General features: G+C 39.3%; 1 protein-coding gene across 1 annotated transcript in view; it reads left to right on the top strand.

The window, feature by feature from the left end:
* The window catches only part of Hecw1 (HECT, C2 and WW domain containing E3 ubiquitin protein ligase 1), a 335,971-nt gene that overhangs the window by 144,731 nt on the left and 170,743 nt on the right, over positions 1 to 20,497 (top strand). The window contains exon 2 of the mRNA XM_051167947.1: positions 19,622 to 19,946. Coding sequence (XP_051023904.1) covers positions 19,622 to 19,946 — 325 coding nt within the window. The remainder of the gene's footprint in view (positions 1 to 19,621; positions 19,947 to 20,497) is intronic.

The following is a 20,497-nucleotide window of genomic DNA, read 5'->3' as shown; positions in this document are numbered from 1 at the left end:
TAACTTTGTATTCAGCAGTGTGTTTCGTTTATGCTCTCTGAAAGACGCTTGTCAAGTTAATGAAATCATATTTTCTTTTATAGAAGTCTTCTCCAATGCTAACTTCCCACCCCCTGCTTGGCTTGGCCCTGAAACACAGATGCACTTCATTTAACTCAGAACACAATGACTAGAGCAGAGAAGTGTTCTGGGAACGAAGTCTCCAAGAGCAGGGATACATTTGAATGTGTGATACATGCCTTCAAAGCCAAGACCCTTCAAAGATTATCCTATAGCACTTTGAAGTACAGTTCCCTGACTCTGAATAAAGCCAGGGCCAACAGGGATAATAATAGAGCTTTATTGGCAAATAGCCTAGAGGTAAAAGATCATTTCTCTCAGGATCAGAGACACAAAAGCTTATATGAGGTTGGAAGGAATCTAATTTTAGCTATAGCCAGATGAGCACAGGAAGGAGAATGTATCTTCGTGGTTAGTAAACAGTTCTCTTGATATAATTTCTGTCTTGTCCGCAAGCCAATAGTCATTCTTGTAAGCCAGAAGAGTACTAATTAGGTAACATGACTAGTGTTTGTCTTTGATGTTTTCCTTTATTATGTGTTATGGACAAGGCTGATTCTATTCACTAATTATTTGGGAAATAAGAAATATATAAGAGAATGAGGCAAAACAGCAACAGTGAAAACTACTTGCTAATGTTAGGAGCAAGTGAGCCTAGTTCTCAGCTACACTTTAAGACATAGGTGAGAGTCTTTCTGAGGCTGAAATAATTTCCTCTTTTCTTTAATATTCACTGTTTACATTACAAATACAATTATACTTACTTCTCAGGTACAACATATTTTAAAATATGCATGTATTGAAAATGGCTATATATGTCTAATTAACATATGTGTTACCTCACATACTAACCTCCTGGTTTTTGTGGTGACAACACTTAAAATCTATGTCAGCATTTTTAAAAAACATAATCTCAATGGTGCATTAAATGCCTACAGTTCTATCATTCTGAAGGCTGAAGCAAGGGAGTCATAGACTACAGGCCACTTTGGGCTAGTGATTTCAATGCCTTGTCTCAAAGACATAAATAAATAAATAAATAAATAAATAAATAAATAAATAAATAACAAGATAGCATTAAAGCTCCAATATGCTGTCATTAGCTGTAGTTAATGTAATACAAGCAGGTTTCTTGAACTTATTCTTTTGACCACCATGGTTCCACCTCCCTCCTGCCAATCAAACAGTAACTTTGTGAGGTACATTTACAAACACTATTATATTTTCTTTCTGTAACAAAACAGAAAAGCCACAGTATTTGCACTTTGATGCTACCTAGTGGGGGACAATCAGGAGGGAACAGGGTGAGAGGCTTACGCACACTTGTGGATCTGACTAGTAGAAAGACGAGGACTTTTAAAAGTAATATAATTTGAAGGATTTTTATTTTATTTCTGCTTTATTTACATGACTGCTTTTTATATAGACTTCATGCTTACTTTACAATTCCAATTCACATTTTAAATTTATTAAATATACCTTTCCTTATAAAACAAGCTGGGTCTTTTTAATAACAGCGGGTTTTATACATAGCTAGAACTCTAAAGAATATTTATGGATAGTGCAATTCCTCAAAGCTTCAGCATAAAAGGAATCTCGAGACAAAGGGGAAAAATGGAACAGGTTGTCATGAGAGCCTTCGTGATTATGTGTGTAGTTGTCATAAGAGCCTCCTTGACTTTGTGTATAGTTGTCATGAGAGTCTCCTTGACTATGTGTGTGGACAAAACTGGAGCAGAGTCACAGATGTGGAACTTTGAAGAGCCACACTATGAGTTAAGTGGTGAGGCAGGAGGATTACAAGTTCAATGCCTACCTGAGCTACTTAGTAGGTTCAAAGACAGCCTGAAAAACTAAGTGAGACTCTGTCTCTCAACCTCAGATGAATATCTTAGTAGTATAATGCTTTCTTGAAATGTGTGTGATCCTGGTTTTAACTTCTAGTGTTATGAAAACAAACAAACAAACATCCTCAAGCTATTCTAATGTGTAGCCCAAACTGGCTATCTCCTCTAGACTACAAAAATCAGAAAATAGCCCTGAAAGATCCATAGCAATCTCTCCAGTATAGCACACATATACAACAGAAACATACACTACTTGGATTCTTACTTCTAGATGTACAGTCAGAAGTGAAAATGTTCAGGGTCATAAAAATAAATAAATAGTCAGAATAAACCCAAAGAAGGAGGGATGGAGAGAGAGAAGAAAAAATTGTAAACTTAAATTTTTTAACCAAACGGAAATTCTTAAACATGCGTGCATTGGTAATAGCAAAAGCACCAGGAACCCAAATTTGGGCAAAAAGTCAAATTTAGTCTTATAAATAAATAAGAATACACAAAGATAGGTTGCAGAAGTTGGAGGTCCATTCCAAGTGGAACAAAGCAGGTCCCAGAGCAAGCACATGGTTGCCCTTCGGTTGCAAAAGAGCAACCTGGGTCCCGGAGTTTTGAGGTGACTTGGAGACTGAAATATGAGCAGAGATGGGACAGGAAATTACCACAGTTCAGTCAGGTTGCCACTGAAGAAAGTAGCAGCAGGCCTCAGAGATCCAACTCTCAGGACCACCTGAAGCGTACAGCCTGACACTTGGAGACAGTACCACCAAGACAGACCAACAGAACTCTTTGTGAACATCTAGGTTGGGTCCTCAAGGCAGAATTTTTCTTTTCTACTTTTTAAATGTAGAATCTTTGTTTCTTCTTCTTCTTCTTCTTCTTCTTCTTCTTCTTCTTCTTCTTCTTCTTCTTCTTCTTCTTCTTCTTCTTCTCCTCCTCCTCCTCCTCCTCCTCCTCCTCCTCCACCTCCTCCTCCTCTTCCTCTTCTTCCTCCTCTTCCTCCTCCTTCCCCTTTTCCTTCACATTCTTCTCCTCCTTTTTCTCCTCCTTCTCCTTCTTTTCACAATAGAAATATAAATTGGCATCTTTAACAGGGCTTTGAAGAATTGATATTACCAACTGAGGCCCATGAAGAATCACACCTTGTAGCTGTTGGAAAGCCACAGACTTTGAAAGTCATGGGCAAAGTTCAGACATCTCATTATGCTTCACAAATGCTTTCTGTGAGTGCTGAAGCCTCTGAATGCCAGGCCTCTCAGAGACACTGGGAGGACTGTCTGACATTATTTGCATATTGGGAAACTGGCACATACAACAGCTTTGTTTCTGTTACTCTGCTGCTCTCTTGATTCATACTCACTAAAAGCCCAGTTTCACTTGGTTGTTGTAGCTCTTCCTGACAAATACAGAATCACTTACACATTAGCACTAGGCAGTCCCAAAGGCAAATTTCGTGCTTGACATTTGATATTCTCAGAACATGGTTTCAAGTCCACCTTAACTGCATTCCTTGCATCCAAGTTAGGAAGACCCAGGTGTTCTTTGGTCAGCCAGATAAGATTCACATTGGCAAGACCTTCTGTCTCTTTAATACAACAATTTATTCTAGTGTCTACAACCATGCTTGACATCTCGCAGGTATTGAACAGATATTTGTTCAATAAAGAAATGAAATGCAGTGTATTTTCTGATGATGTTCAGTGCAGTGACATATGTCTTTTAGAAACAGGTTCCAATCTCTTTATGAGATTTCTGTGACCACACTGGTTTGCTTTCTGTTGCTAAGATAAATACCATAACTAAGAGCAATTTGAGAGTAAAAAGGTTCATTTCAGCTTACACTTCTAGGTAACCACCTAAGGGGGACTGAAGCACAAGCTCAAGACAGGCACCTTGGGACTGAAGCAGGTTGTGAGGAGTTCTGGCTGCTGGCCTTCACTTCAGCTTTTGCTTAGCTAGCACTCCAAGCCTAGGCATGGTACTGGACCACAGAGTGCTGTAACCTTCTGCACCAATTAGCAACCAAGAAAATGTCCCATGGAAATATCCACAGGCTAATCTGATTAAGGCAACCCCCTAAGTGACACTTCCTCAGATAACTCTGGGTTGTCTCAAAATGGCAGCTGAGAGTCCTATTCTCACTTCAGAATGAAGGCTGGCAGGAAGAAAGAATCATCCAGTGCCCAGGTGACAAGTATCAGGTAAATGATGCAGATGCAGAGTCTGTGAAGCCAAACAATGCACAACCAATGTCTCCGTGGGGGGACATGGGGAGGCACCATGTGCAGATTCAGGCTTGCCATTCTCATGGTGGATGCATTTCATTTCAGGCACTGGGACATAGGACCAAGAGAATCAAGATTTTATTCTCTCATGTATTACATCCCAGCTGAAGTTTCCTGCATATAATTACATACATACATACATATACACACACACACACACACACACATAAATGCAGACCTAGGTCAAATTCCTACAGGGTCCCTGATCTCTGTGAAATCCCATGAGTTCTAGTCAGTTGATTCAGCGGGCTGTGTTTTTGTGGTGCCCTTGATCCCTCGGGCTCCTCCTCCAATCCTTCCTCTCCCTTATTAATTGTTGTTACATACATACATATGTATGTGTGTATATATATATAGGAATATGTATTTCTAAATTCATAAATATGACCCTCTCAGCCTAAATACTGTTACTTATATGCATGCTTTCAGGACTATCAATTTGATATTAGCTACTCAACTGGTGTGCTCTTCCCTGGGGAAAACTATTTCTCTTGCCCTCAGCATTCCTTAGTTGCCTGTATCACAACCAATCAAAATGAAGAATTGTGGAGACTAGTCCCAACTTATACATCTATGAAACAATTCCCGTACCTAAGGTTTGTGGCTTGTTGCAGAAAAGGAGATGGAAAGATTGTTAAGAGCCAGAAGAACAGGAAGTTTTCTATGAGATTGTCTCTCCTAAGAATGTCAGAAGCTACACACCCATGAAGTGTCACCAGCATGACTGTCTAAACATGAGCTGAGCAGAGACAACAGCAACAGACATCTTAACATGGATGAGGGAAGGCCAGAGATTCCTCACATGAATTCTTAATAGTTTATAATGTAAGGAAGGGAAAACCCTCCTTCATACTTCCTGAGTTATTCACAACTCCCTGAAACAGAAGACCATTTAGTATGTGAACACAACAAAACTTTAATAACACGCACATCATTTATGTACACAAGAGAAGCCTAGAAAAACAAACAAATCTCTAGAGTATATATCAGGGATTCACCTGCATTGCAGGCTTTAAAATTATCTTATATGAAACCAAGAAAACCTTGAAAAAGACAAGATAGCCAGGAACTGCACCTCAAACTAGGCAGTTGTCTGTTTCCTAAGCAAACTTAGCTCACAGCTTCTCCACTGATTGAGCCCTTAGTGATTCGGCTGCCTTGTCCAGAGAAAGAAACATCCTTACAAGTGAGGATTTCTTTTCTAGATGTAAATTTATCTCACCAATAGGTAATGTTTCCTCTTTGCCCCTGAATCTGCAGCCAAATGTTTAAACAGCTCACCATAATCTCCACAAAGAGGTTTAGCTTCTTGTGATATTCTGAGCTTCTGTAGTCTATCCTGGGCCCTATCACAGCATCTAGGACACTTGTTCACCTGGCAGAATTCAGGGTCCAACAGGCTCGGCTTAAGTTGGAAATTTAACAGCCAGTACTGATGCATAGTCATGTCCAGACTCAAAGCAAGTGCCCTCTTCTCTGTGGAGGCCACAGGAGCCAGCCACAAAAATAAGAGGCCAAAGTAAAGATAGAAATGAAACTTAGTTAATAGCCAGGCTTACCCCATTCAGGGTAGAATAGAACTCCATTGAATTTATGCTGTAGCCCCTGAAATACCCCAGCTGAGAAATACACAAAGCCTGGCCCTGAAAAGGAGCAAACATCAAGTGGAAAGGTATAAATAGAAGGGAGGGGTGGAGACAAAGATAATCGGTAGGTAGCTCTGGTGACTTTCTACCTAACACATGCCACAGGGTACTGTGCGTACTTTTCTAATGTGCTGTGTGTGAAGCAAACTCTTTCCAGGGGATTAAGGCAGATTTAGGTTTAGCTTAGCTCCTATACAATGTGAGACAAACCCTGCGTGTTTGTGTGAGATGGTGTCCTTTGCTCCTTTCTGCACTTCATTTCAGTCCTCAGCCTTTGGCATCAGATACCTTAAAGCACTTTGCAGAGACAAAGAGAACCTATGTATATGGTGCAATTTCGCTTTCTTAAATTAGAAGCAGCTTTATTTTACTGCACTGCCTAACCTTCAAGCTCATGGGGGGATGTCTAATGTGCATTAAGTGGAAAACTCTTGATGCCACTTATTTCACTATGTGCTGACTCCTTTCCTAAAGGCAACATGGTGCTGCATCCTCCAGGAACCCTGATGCCCTGGTACCTTCAGTGTCTCCATTAACTCTCTTTAAGGGCCAAATACCCATCAACACAGTTGACCACTAAAAGAAGAACTTTCAGGACAATGACAACCGTCAGATGACCATTTGTTGCCATAGGCCCTAGGGAGAAGAGTGGGAGCAAAGATGTTTCTCAAATAGCACTTTTTGTTTTTGGCAAAGAAAAATGAATTTACTCAGCCTTTGAGAGCCTTACAAAGTCCCCAGGGACAAATAACTTTAAAATTATCTCTCTTTCTGGACCCACTTGAAGAAACATTATGTAATGACAAGAAAGGGTAGAGCATATTCTTTGTTGGCACCTTAACCCCTCAATCCCCACCTTGGTCTCATCTCTGCAACTATATACCTATTCTTAGAGGAGGCCCAGTCTTAGTTTATTGAGCCAGCTAGTGCCTGGGGAAGTCTAGTCATCAGCTGATAGCATCAAAGAACCCTGAGTTAATAGTACGGTGTATCTAAGTCTGACCTATCTGGGGCTGCTTTGAGCTTTCCCAGCTTTTGAACATGTGAGGTTTATCTGTCTCTTTTCCCGTTAATCTGTTTGTTGTCATCATATCTCATCAGGTTTGCTTACCAAACTCTCAGAGAGACAGTTTATCCAATACTTTTGTTGCTTTCAATTCAAGTTAAAGCCCCTTCGCACCATTCTAGACTGAGAACTGAGTCCGTGTGTGACCTGCTGGGAGAAAAAGCAAGGTAATGGATCCTTTTAGAGATGAGCTGTTCTGTGGTAGTTCCTGGCATCTCTCAAAAGTGTTCTCCAGGGTGCCTCTGACACGTCATTTCTTGTTGGGAACATTCTCTTCCTCTGTCCTATATTTGCGAGATCTGGCTCCTGTTTTCTGGGCATTTAACAGGCAGCTGAAATATCTTGGGTTGGCAGCAATGGTCAGTGTTGTCAACTTGACAGAATCTAAAACAACCTATGAAATGAACACCCCACAAGGGATTATCTTGGTAAGATTAACAGAGGTATTACTGTTCCCTGCTTGGGACTCTACACTGCGGCTGTAGAGAAAAGAGGCTGAGTGGATGCATGTATTCATTTCTCTGTGCTTCCTGAGTAGAGATGCACTGTGACCGCATGATTGTTCTCTTGCTGCCATGTCTTCTATGCCAATAATCTCTCTGGAACTGTAAAGAAAACAATTCTCCTTTAAATTGTTTTTGTTGTTTAAATTTGTTTGTTTTTTAATGAAAATTTTTATCTTAAAATTATTTTTGAGACTTTCATGCATAAATAATTCAATGTATTTTGATGAAATCTAACCCCAACTCCCTCCTTCCTGTACCCACACCTCTTCTTGCTACATTTCCTTCCTAACTTCATATACTATTTATTAAGCCCACTGACTCTAATTAGTGCTATTACTATGTGCATGACATAAGGCCATCCACAGGAATATAACAGCCTTCAGGGGCATCATTTGTAGAAACCTGACTCTTCTTTGCCTAGCAGCCATCAATTTCCAATAGCTCCTTAGCTAGAAATGGGACCTTATGGGCCCTTCCCACCCACGTCAAAATTTTAGTTGGCTTGATGTCATAAAAGTCTTGTGCATGCAGTCACAATCTCTGTAGGTTCATGTATGTAGTATCTTTTTCATAACCAGAGTGCACTGTTTAATGACAGCTTTCTGTTACCTCTTTCCACCCCCATCTTCTGTGATGCTTCCTAAGCTTTGCGGGGAGAAGGTATGATATAGAGGTCCCATTTACTGTTGGCCACTCTACAATCTCTTATTCTCTGCACACTCACAATCTGTGTCTGTATTAATTTCCATCTGCTGTAAAAAGGTATTTCTCTGATGAAGGTTGAGATCTATAATTGCCTATGAGCATAAAGATATGTGTTTAGGGTATAGTTTGGTTCTATTTACATTTAGATGAATAATAGTAGTAAAATCTCCCCTAGAGTCTTGATCTATTCAACCATAGGCTCTTGTCCCAGTTAATAGTACTAGGCATGAGTTCTATCTTGTGGAATAGGTCTTAAATCTAATCATAAAGTGGTTGTTTACTTCTAAACATTCATGCCATGATTGTACCAATGAACATATCCTTTCAAGCTGACCATTATTATAGTTTGCAGAATTTATAGCTGGGTAATAATATGGATTATTTTCCTCTCCCAGTATCAAGTATAGCACCTTTCAGACATGTGAAAGCTAGCCAGTAGGGATGGAACTTCCAGACCAGTACCAGCTTGACTTCTCCATACCCTATGATTCCAGTATATTGTATCTTCAGCAATAATTGTTACCATAAAGTTCTGGAGGGTAACAAGGAACAATATCTATGGCCTGTATTGTTTAGGTGTCTATAATAATTAAACAACCAATGTAAAGAGAGGTAACCCACTCCAGGCATCTGGGCATCTGGGTGAGATATTATGCCTCCATAATTGATAGGCCCATTTACTCTTCCTCCCTCCCTCTCTCCCTATCTTTCTCCTTCCTTTCCTCCCTCCTGTAGTAGGTTTCCATGTTATATTTGCAAAGGTCTTTACTATTTGTTATCCCTCCAAATTTCCCTTCCTCTGTCCTGTACTTTCATTCTAATCCACATTTAAACATATTTTCCTCATTATCTTCTTTCCCATTCATGTCAACCATATTCTATTTCTCACCCACTGCTTTGAAATCTTCAAACCCTGCACCTTCATGTCTGATGTCAAAACACCCTTCAGATCTCCAACTCCTTTCAGCTTTGCTGACTGCAACATACTTCTCTCTCTTGGGCTGGTTCCATACCCTGTTAGCAGCTCTCCTTGGCAGGCATCCCATGACTCTGTCATCTTGAACATGTTGAAGTCTCTAACAAGAATCTGGGCTTCGCTTTTACAGCTTCACAAAATGGCCTCTCTGGGCCTCCCTGCAGGGACATCCCTGACACACACCTGGCCTCTGCAGCTTTCCTTAGCAGTGAGGGGAGATTCCATAACTTCTGTCTTGTATCTTTGACTGTAAAGCCAGAACCCTGGGACATATTTTAATCTTCTGATATCTTCTTCAATTTCTTTCTTCAGAGACTTGAAGTTCTTGTCATACATGTCTTTGACTTGCTTGGTTAGAGTTACACAAGCTATATTATTTGTGGCTATTGTGAAGGGTATAGTTTCTTTAACTTCTTTCTAATCCCACTTACCATTTGTATACAGAAAAGCTACTGATTTTTTTTTTTTTTTAGTTAATTTTGTATCCAGTCACTTTGCTGAAGGTGTTTATCAGCTGTAGGAGTTCACTAGTAGAATTTGGAGGAGTCACTCATGTATAATATCATGTGATACTTTGACTTCTTCCTTTCTAATTTGTATATCCTTGATCTCCTTTAGTTGTGGTATTGCTCTGGCTAGGACTTCAAGTACTATTTTGAATAGATATGGTGAGAGTGGGCAGCCTTGTCTTGTCCCTGATTTCAATGGGATTGCTTTAACTTTCTCTCCATTTAATTTGATGTTGGCTATCAGCTTGCTGTATATTGCCTTTATTGTGTTTAGGTATGTGCCTTGTATCCCTGATCTCGCTAAGACTTTCAACATGAATGGATGTTGAATTTTGTCAAATGCTTTTCCACATCTAATGAGGTAATCATTTTTTCTTTCAGTTTATTTATATGGTGGATTACGTGATGGATTTTAATATATTGAGCCACCCCTGCATAACTGGGATGAATCATACATAATCATGGTGGATGATATTTTTTATGTGTTCTTGGATTCAGTTTGCAAATATATTGTTGATTTGTTTTTGTTTTGTTTTGTTTTGTTTTGTTTTTTTGCATCAATGTTCATAAGGGAAATTGGTCTGAAATTCTCCCTCTTTGTTGGTATTTTTGTGTGCTTTAGGTATCAGGGTGACTGTAGACTATAGTTTTATAAAATTAGTTTGACAATGTTCCTTCTGTTTCTATTTTGTAGAAGAGTTTAAAGAGTATTGATATTAGCTCTTCATTGAAAGTCTGCACTGAAACCATCTGGCCCTTGCCGTTTTGTTTTTGTTTTTCTTGTTGTTGTTGTTGGGTTGTTTTTCATTTGTTTGTTTGTTTCTTTGTTTTTTTTTTGTTTTTTTGTCTTGGGGGGGCATGGGAAACTCTTAATAACTGCTTTTATTACCTTAGGGGTTATAGAACTATTTAACTTGTTTACTTGATTTTGATTTAACTTTGGTAAGTGGTATATATCAATAACTCTGTCCATTTCATTTACACTTTCCAATTCTCTGGCATAAATGCTTTTGCAGTAACACCTAATGATTCTTTGGATTTCCTCAGTGTCTGTAGTTATGTCTCCCTTTTCCTTCCTGATTTTGTTGATTTGGATAATGTCTCTCTGCTTTTTCATTACTTTGGCTAAGGGTTTGTCTCTCTTGCTGATTTTCTCAAAGAACCATCTCTTGCTTTAATAGATTCTTTGTATTGTTCTCTTTATTTTTAATTCATTGATTTCAGCCCTGAGTTTGATTATTTCCTGCCACCTACTCTTCATGGATATGTTTGCTTCTTTTTTCTAAAGCTTTCAGGTGAACTGTTAGGTTGTTAAGTATGAGATCTCTCCAATTTCTTTATGAAGGCACTCAGTGCTACCAACTTTGCTCTTAGCACTGCTTTCATTTTGTCCCATAAGTTTGGGTATGCTGTACCTTCATTTTTATTGAATTTTAGGAAGCCTTTAATTTTTAAAAAATTTCTTCCCTGACTCAGTAGTCATTGAGTAGGGAGTTGCTCAGTTTCCATGTGTGTGTATGCTTTTTGTTATTTTTGTTGCTGTTGAAGTCCAGCTTTAGTCCATGGTGATCTGATAAAGTAAAATGGGTTAATTCATTTTTCTTGTGTCAGTTGAAGTTCACTTTGTGACTGACTATATGGTCAGTTTTGGAGAAGGTTCCATGTGGTGCTGCGAAGAAGGTATATTCTTTTGTGTTTGAGTGAAAAGTTTTGTGGATATCTATTAGGTCCATTTGATTCAGGACGCTTGTTAATGTCATTATCTCTCTGTTTAGTTTCTGTTTCAGTGATCTGTTTATTGGTAAAAAGTAGCATGTTGAAGTCTCCCTCTATTAATGTGTGGAAATAGGTGTGTGATTTAAGCTTTAATAATGTTTCTTTTACAAATGTGGATGCTTTTGTATCTGGGCATAGATGTTCAGGATTGAGATGTCCTCTTGGTGTATTTATTTCTTTGGTGATTAAGAAGTGTCCTTCCCAATCTCTTTTGATTAATTTTGGTTGAAAGTCTATTTTATTAGATTTTAGGATGAACTATTCCAGCTTGCTTCTTGGGTCCTTTTGCTTGGAAAACCTTTTTCCAGCCCTTTACTCTGAGGTAATGTCTATTTTTCTTGCTGAGGTGTATTTCTCATATGCAACAGAATGTTGGGTCCTGTTTATGCATCCATTCTGTTAGCCTGTGTCTTTTTATTGGAGAGTTGAGTCCACTTATGTTGAGAGATATTAATGACCAATGATTGCTAGCTCCTTTTATTCTGACGTTGGTGTTGGTACTGTGTTTCTGTGCTTATTTTCTTTTAGTTTTGCTGTAGTGGAGTTATTTATATTCTGTGTTTTCTTGAGTGTAGCTAACTTCCTTGGGTTGGAGTTTTCCTTCTAGTGTCTTCTGTAGAACTGGGTTTGTACATAGACTTTTTAAAATTTGGTTTTGCCATGTATTTTGTTCTTAATCGATTCAACTCACCTGTGTCTTTGGGTTGAGAATTTAAGACCATTAATATTTAATTTATTATTGAAAGATGTATGGTGTTCTCTCTCTCTCTCTCCTCTCTCCTCTTCCTCCTCTCTCATCTCTTCCTCACCTCTCTCTCTCTCTCTCTCTCTCTCTCTCTCTCTCTCTCTCTCTCCATTATTGTGTTGTTTTTGTCTTAGTCGTATTTTGTGTTTCAATAATTATAAGTTTCATTTGTTTTCTCTCTCTAGTCTCCTGGCTATGCTTATTCCTCTCTCCAGTCTGAAGTACTTTTTCTATTATTCTCTATACAAAGAATTTAGTGTATATTAATTCTTTTAGCATATATATGTATATATATATATATATGCTAAAAGAATTTTATGTATGCATAAAAGAATTTTATGTATACATATAAAAATATATGTGTGCATATATATGTATATATATGCTAAAATATGTATGTATCATATATATATTTATATGTATATATACATATATGGAAAGCTTTTCTCCTTTCCTTCAACTATGGCAGGTTCTTTTTCTAAGTAAACTAGTCTGAATTGGAATATGTGATCTTTAGAACATGGAGTCCATTGCTCAGGGTTCTTCCTGCATTTGTATTTTCATTTCTTTCCATATTTGGGGAAATTGGAGTTATATATCTCCTTAAACAAATTCTTTGTGCCATTGATTACCTCAGCTCCTTCTTCTAGTCCATAAATTCCTAAATTTGGTCTCTTGGCCATATCCCAAGACTCACAGATGACTGAACAGTCATGTCAATTTTTAAATTCTTTCCTTATTGATGTTTAAATGTGGTATTTCTTAACCTTGGCCTCCATCTCTCATATTCCCTCTTGTGCTTAGTCAAATTTATTGAAGATGCTTTCCACTTTGCTTTTGTTTGATTTATTGTACAATAGTTAGCTTCAGATTCTGTGAGCTAGCCAGGTTCTTTATCCTCAGAAGAGTCCCAGCTTTTACCATCTGGCAAGACTAGTGTTCTAACTGGGGTGCCTCCCAAGTATTTTGAGTGTAGGCAACTTGGGCTAGAGAGACCTCAGTGGCTAAAACCACACACTGTTCTTGTAGAGGACCCAAGTTCAGCCCACAACTATCTGTGATAATTTTTAAGAAATCACCATTCTCTTTTTAAAAACGTTTAGGAAACAGCCATAACACATAGACCTGTGTGGACGGAGGGCCTGTCTTATACTCTCAAGGTTATAAATCTCAAGGATATAAGTCATTCTGCTGGAGAGCTGCAGCTATGTGTGGCAAGTGGGCTGTGGGACCTTCAGCAGTGAGAAGTAGGTAGCTTGCCTCTGAGGTTTTCAGCCTAGTGACCTCCAGCTCAGTGTTAGCAGACCCCAGAGCTGTTCTCAGTGGAGCTCCATCCCTGGCCAGAGAGAGTAGGCTGCCTTTCCCCTTAGACCCCAACACTCCATGCTTGAATTGAGCTACCAGTGGCTTGTGGGTGTTTGTTTGTTTGTTTGTTTGTTTGTTTTGGTCTTTACCTCTCCCTTGCCCAACTGTGCAAACTCCTTCCAGGGCTGCCTTTTACCATGAAAATGTGGAAGAATAAATTCAGGCTTCCTGTCTTGTAGTCGTTCTCAGGCTCCCAGTATAGCTCAGTTTCAGAAGATATATTCTCCCTTAAGATATCATTTTCCCCTTGCACTTCAAGTAACACAGTGACAAATGACAAAGTATAGCGCTGTATCATCTGAAGCTGCAACCGCTATTGAGCCTTGTGAGTTGAGTGGGCAGGGGGGAGGGGCATTGATGATAGCGCTGCCTGTTTCTTTTCGTAATGGCCATCTGAGTTACCTTTTGTAGAAGACATTTGCTTTCTCTCAACCAACAGGCAGCCATGTGGGTAAAGCTTGGCTCCTTTTCTGTGAGCCCATCTTCTTTGCACCTCCAAGTGCAAAGGCCCTTGTGGCTTCTGAAGGGCTTCTTTCTTTCTCCTTTGTTGTTGTTGTTATTATTTTGTTTTGTTTTAACTTCTGATCCTTCTTCTATCTTATCAGATACTCTATACATTTCTTTTATTGGAATTATCTGAGATCCTTAGTAGAAAAACACAAGTTCTGAGTTTCTTTTAAGTTGCCACAGTATAAAAATGTAGACACAGTATAAAAATGTTCCAGCAGTCGCCTTGAGTAAAATAGCTTCTGTATTATGAATGAAAAGCATCCTTCTATCTCTCATACAACTGAATAACTCCATCTTATATATTTTAATTGTTTCCTTCATTATTTTTTTTCCACTTATGATTTTTAATTTTTGGAGACAATCTTAAAAGACTTACTTTTCTCTGTATTTTGTTCCACTATTTTTGTGAGATGGCATTCCCTCGCCCTAATATTTCAAAAACAAAGAATCTATTGCTGATTCTTAGATAGAAACTACAAGAGCAGAGCCTTTTGTCCCCCTCCATTCTTAAAAATATTGATACATAATATTTTTTCTACATGTGATGTATTTCTGCTTGAATAGCTTATCTCATTTCAGAGAGTTTGATTTTAGTAGTACAAAATATCACATCTACAATGGTAAATCATAGTAAACAAAAAAATCTAAACAATATAAAATTATGTCTAGGTTGCTTTCATTGGACATGTTTTCCTGAAGGTCAGTTAACATCTGTGTTTGGCTTACTACCAAACTGGAAACTAGTGGTTGGAAAATTAAGATATTCTTATAATCTTGTCAGGGTTTGATTTTGCTTATCAACAGAAATGAGTGTTTTGGTGCAATGGAGAAAAGTCTGGGAGCAATCAGTTATACATGACTCTCTCATTCAGAGGGTTGGGCTTTCTTTTCTGAGAAAGTAAAGAAAATCTCCCAAGTCGGAGGATACATTTCCATAGAGATTAGGCTGAAGTCCAGGGTTGTCAAACAGTGGTATCTTGCTGCAGGCAGTATGTAGTCTTTAAGCATAGCTATTTCAAAACAGGGTAGATCTCCATCTGTCCCCACACTTTAGAAATGAAAGATGACTGAGTTCTTTCAGCTCTTAAATCCATAGTATTCTGGGAACAATTGAGGGTGCCTAGGAAAAGCCTGAATTACAAAGGAACTCAGTGTGAGGCCATCAGTGCATTCAAGAATTAACTTTCTTTGTTTAAACAAAACAAAGCTTAAAAGGCTAACTTCGTGAGGTGATGGGTATTTAAAAGAGTAGCTAGGAGTAGGTAGTAACTAGTAATTAGGCGAACATGTATTGCCTAATTTGGCTCACAAAAGACATATATGCCAAATAATAGCCTCTATACAATCAACTCACAGAATTCTGCCAACTACATATCAGCAAAACAGGAAAGTACAATTAAAAAGACTCATTTATTGTGAATCTTTAATTGAGAACACCTGTTTAGGACATGATGAAATACAGTTTTCTGTTTAGTCTCCTCTGTATACAATTTATTCTTTCATCTTTCTGGATTTTATTTGTACAAGGCACAATAAACCATTTTTCCCTAAAAAGGATATTTTGATTAAAATAATATTTCAACTAAAATTGTAAAGACTAAAACAAAACAAAACAAAATAAAAACAAACAAAAAAAACCCCAAAACTGTTATGTTACTATGCTAGAACATAAAACACACAGCACTAAAGACACTAAAGTGTCACAGCATGGGAGTAGTAAGAGAAGCCACAAACATCACGAATATGAGTCTTTGTGGAGTGTGGGGTTGCTGGCCAGAAAGCCCAGCCACTCTCTTAAAAATGGAAGGAGATACAAAGGGACTGTATTTTGAGGTAGAGTACACTACTAAGGAGAGTGCACATCCCGCCTGCAGTGTGAATGAGTGAGTATCAAAACCATTTTTACAGCTTCCATGTTTATTACACTGTGAAATGATCACTAACTCCTCCTTGGAGGTGGAGAAGCCTGGGTGGGTGGGAGAGTATAGTCTTCTAGAACCATCTTTAGGTTACTTTCTTATTCCAGACTGATGACATATTGCAACTCAGTATTAACTGACAAACACCTTTTTCAACAATGTTTCCATATATGTCTTTGTTCTCACCATGTAAACCATTATTACTGGTGTAATTTGTCAATTTCAGGAGAACTGCTTATTCTTTACGGGACTTCTCTAAATGATAGCAGTAGAATTTACATCTGAACAAAAGAAAAATACTTTGCAATCTTTTGAGGGCCTGCTTGAGATTCACATGAAAATGGCACCAGCGAGGGCTCTTGAGGGGTTTATGGTTTTCTGCCAAGTAAAGAATGAGAAGGCAGGAAAATCTCACACAGCAGACAGCACCAGTAACTAACCTTATAACAAATGAAAGGCGCACACATGCATGCACATACACACGCAAGCACACACATGTGCGCGTGCGCGCACACACACACACACACACAACTTTCTCTGGTCTGAAGAGATTGCTCAGCAGTTAGAGTGCTTGCCGTGCAAGAGAGAGGACCAGAGTTCAGATTGTCAGCACCCACCTATGGCTTGCTTGTAATTTCAACCTATAAAGGCAAAGGCAGACAAGCCCTGCTACAACCTGGCCATATTGGCAAATGCTGGGTTTGACTGACAGACCTGATAGGAATAAGAGTGGTATGAATAAGCAGGAAAGTGATCCAAGAAGATTATCAACACAAGCACCAGGCCTCTGCATCCATGCATACACACGTATATGCACACCTGGTCCCAAATGCACCCACTTATGCAAACATGCATAAACATGCATGTATATATAATAAATACATGTTCATGAACACACACATGAAAAGAAGAAAACTATCAGACAATAAAGGTAAAATCCTCAGCTTCCTCAACACTGACACAAAAATATCCTGCTGGATATCAAACCTTAGAAGGGAACCTTACTCCTGAAAACTGATATAGAGAACATTCACATGGGCAATGCCTGCAATTTTAAGCCCCTATAGAAACCTGTAGGGCCATGAACAGGATGGCTTTAGGATACATACAGAAAAAATGTAATTGCCAGTGCTGTGGGGTCATGGGAGAGGTCACCAGGCCAGTAGCATAGCCGCCCACTTACGCTGCATTCTAGCTGGTCCTCTTATCCTAAAGCGATCCAGGGTTAATTTTTGTAGTGGATTATTTGTTGAGCCTTTACTCTGCAGACAGCAGTGTATTCATAATTAAAGAAAGTAAGATTCAGGAGGATCACATGCTCAAGATGGTTATTTGGTTAAATTCATAATTTCTCATTTGACTGGTCATTCAAGTCCATGTAGTTTTCAATTTCCTTGATATTATTGGTGCATCTAAATGTGTGTAAACTGAAGACTCACATAATTTGAAGAGTAAACTGGCACTAGGGTCTGGCCCTTATGATTGAAATATAAATTATCATTAACTCTCACTTAATCAGTAGGGATAATAAGGTATAATCCCTGGAGTCTAAATAGATGGTTTAGTGCTTCTCTTGGGCCTTTTCTGTGAAAAGTAAACATGCTATTGGTCGCAGAACATGTAAAGCCAAAATCCCCAAAATGATCATGTGAATCTAATCTTAGCATTATCAATGAACTCAGAGTCATCCTTCCTTGTTTTGAAAGTGAGTCTCTGCGCAGGTTCTGTGTGGTGGTGACCTTCCATGTCAGCTAATTTTCAGCACCTGGTGCTGTAAATAGTAACAAAGAAAAGCAACTGCAATGCTTTCTACAATAATATCAGTTCAAATGCGATAGTCATCTGAGGTTGAATCTGATCAATAACTTGGTGTTCAAAATTACTAGAATTATAAAATCCTTAATAGCCATTTCAGTAACATGCCATAGAATCAAGGGGTTAATGTGGGGACCAGCCGTAGCACTTTCAAATGTTGTGAGGGTCCTTGAAGCAGGGGTGAAATCAATTCTCGAGTCAGACTTTTGATGCAAACAGGCAGACAGTGTACATGGCAGCTGCTAGCAGGCAGGCGTGCAAGCATACAAGCAGGCATACCACAGAACACAAACCTCAATTCTTTATTTAGTTTTTTAAGGAAGTAAAGTCAAAAAGGTTTTAAGGAAGTAAAGTCAGTTATTTCACATGATAGCTGTGTAAAACTCTACAGAATTTCAACCTCATCTAAACTTCAGGAAACAGAAGCCAGTCCCATGTCTACGCCCCACTAACCCCCAAAGCAAGCATCTCATTTTCTTTCTTATTAACTTCCATGTTTGAACTCTTCAGTCAGTTTTGGTTTTGGCCAAAGGGCACAGCCTTTGCGGTTTCCTTTCCACTAAACATTAGTACTCTTAGGCTGTTTTTGTATAGATATACTGGACATCACATCACTTCCAGTTAATTTTTCAAGCTCATCTTGATGCCTAGCTAAGCATCTTTTACAGAATCCTTGGGTACAGCACAATGTAGCTGCACCCCTAAGTGCTGCAGCTCTAATATGTTCTGTAAGAATCCTAATCTTTAATTCTTTAGTATGACAATTCCAAGGTCTGCTATCCATGGCAGCCAATCTTTCCATAAAATTCAAACCATTAACCCAAGCTGCTTTGCTCACCACTCCATTCTCGGTTTATGCCTTGCTCAGAATCCACCCAAGCCTTTTCTTTAAAGTTCCAAGTCATAGGCATTTTTTTTTCCTTTTAATTAATCAAACGTTCAACCATGGGAATTTCTTTCCTCAATGCTTCATGCTTTTGATATGCCGTTTGCAAATCACAATCCATTGAAAAACTTAGTAAGGAACCATATTTCCCAAATTAATGTTGCTTCCACATCTGAGACATTCTTACCCTTAAGCACACATTGCTGGCCAGGTATTAGTACTTGATATTGGCAGAACATCTAATTTTCTGTGCTCAGTGATTTTTGGAGAACCAAGAACAGGGGAAGGGGAGTCCATCAAGATCAGGAAAGAGGAGAGCAGAATGAAAGCAATCATCATGAAAGTAACAGGTGGCATCTCAACAGCTCATGAGCTCGGGGGTCAGGAGGGATCGGATCTTTGTCAGGCTCCCGTCCATTCGAGGTCATCTGGAGGAGACCTCAAGCTCAGATCCTTGTCAAGCGAGTCGTATGGTCTCCACTCCTGGGTCCCTGGGCATGCCGCTCTCGGCAGGTTGAGAGAGAGAGAGAGAGAGAGAGAGAGAGAGAGAGAGAGAGAGAGAGAGAGAGAGAGAGAGAGAGAGAGAGAGGGAGAGAGATGACTCTGTGAAGAGATTGAATGCATCCCAAATGACTGATATATTAAATGAAGAGAAAATCATAATTTATCCTAAAAAGGGATAAAATTTGAACCAATCAAACTGATGCTAGAGAAGACAGGAAAAGTTGCTTCTTCAGAAGCAGGGCTTCTCCTGGCAGTCCACTCCTTCTAGAATCGGTTAGGTTGGAGGGAGCTGAAGAGGTGAGAAGTTCGAGGCGGGCACGAGCAGAGAGGTGCCTTGTTCCTGTGTAAACGCAGGGAAAAGGCCTTTCTCCTGAAATAGTGCTGTTCATTTGGCTTCACATAGCCCAGAAGGGCAGCTCCCTCACAGTTTGCTTCCCTCATTTGTCAGGATGTGATAGAAGTTGCTGGTTTCTCTTGACCCTGTTCAGTATCTCCTTTCTCCCACAGAACCTGTACCAGAACAGGTTTTTAGGCCTGGCTGCCATGGCGTCTCCATCTAGAAACTCCCAGAGCCGACGCCGGTGCAAAGAGCCCCTCCGCTACAGCTATAACCCAGACCAGTTCCACAATATAGACATCAGGAATGGCGCCCATGATGGCATCACCATCCCTCGCTCCACCAGTGACACTGACCTGGTCACGTCAGACAGCCGCTCCACGCTCATGGTGAGCAGCTCCTACTATTCTATCGGGCACTCCCAGGATTTGGTGATCCACTGGGACATCAAGGAAGAAGTGGATGCTGGGGACTGGATTGGCATGTACCTTATTGGTAAGTATATGATCTCCACGACTGTGCTCATTAGAGCCACTTACTCATCCAGACAGGCTTACAGTGTGCCCCGAAAAGGAAGGTCTTATGCGTGTAGTTTGATAGTTTGACAAAAATTTTATTCATAATTCGCCTTAAATTTTTATTTTTTGAGATGATAATACAATTGCATAATTTCCCCCTTCTTTTTCTTCCCTGCAAACCCTCCTATGTACATATCTTGTTCTTTCAAATTTATGTCCTCTTTTCCCTTTGCTGTTAAATGCAGACATGTGTGTATGCATACATGTGTGAATACCACCTTCTCAGTCTGAACAGTGTTATCTGTATGTATGTTTTCAGGGCTGATCATATGCTGTTAATTGCTCCTCCCTGGGGAAACAATTTTTCCTGTTTTCATTCTAGTGTAATTAAAACAACAATCAGCTGAGTTATCTGCACACTACAGTCTGATACACTGGAGACCACCAGTGCCTGCTTTTTTGCAGACACACCATAAAGCTGCTCTGATATCTCTTTAATAGAAGAAAATCAGGAACTAGCAGGGGGAA

The sequence above is a fragment of the Acomys russatus genome, chromosome 3, assembly GCF_903995435.1.
Source record: "Acomys russatus chromosome 3, mAcoRus1.1, whole genome shotgun sequence".
Lineage (NCBI taxonomy): Eukaryota > Metazoa > Chordata > Mammalia > Rodentia > Muridae > Acomys > Acomys russatus.
Note: the sequence above shows the minus strand (reverse complement) of the source record. Positions and strands in the feature narration are given on the sequence as shown.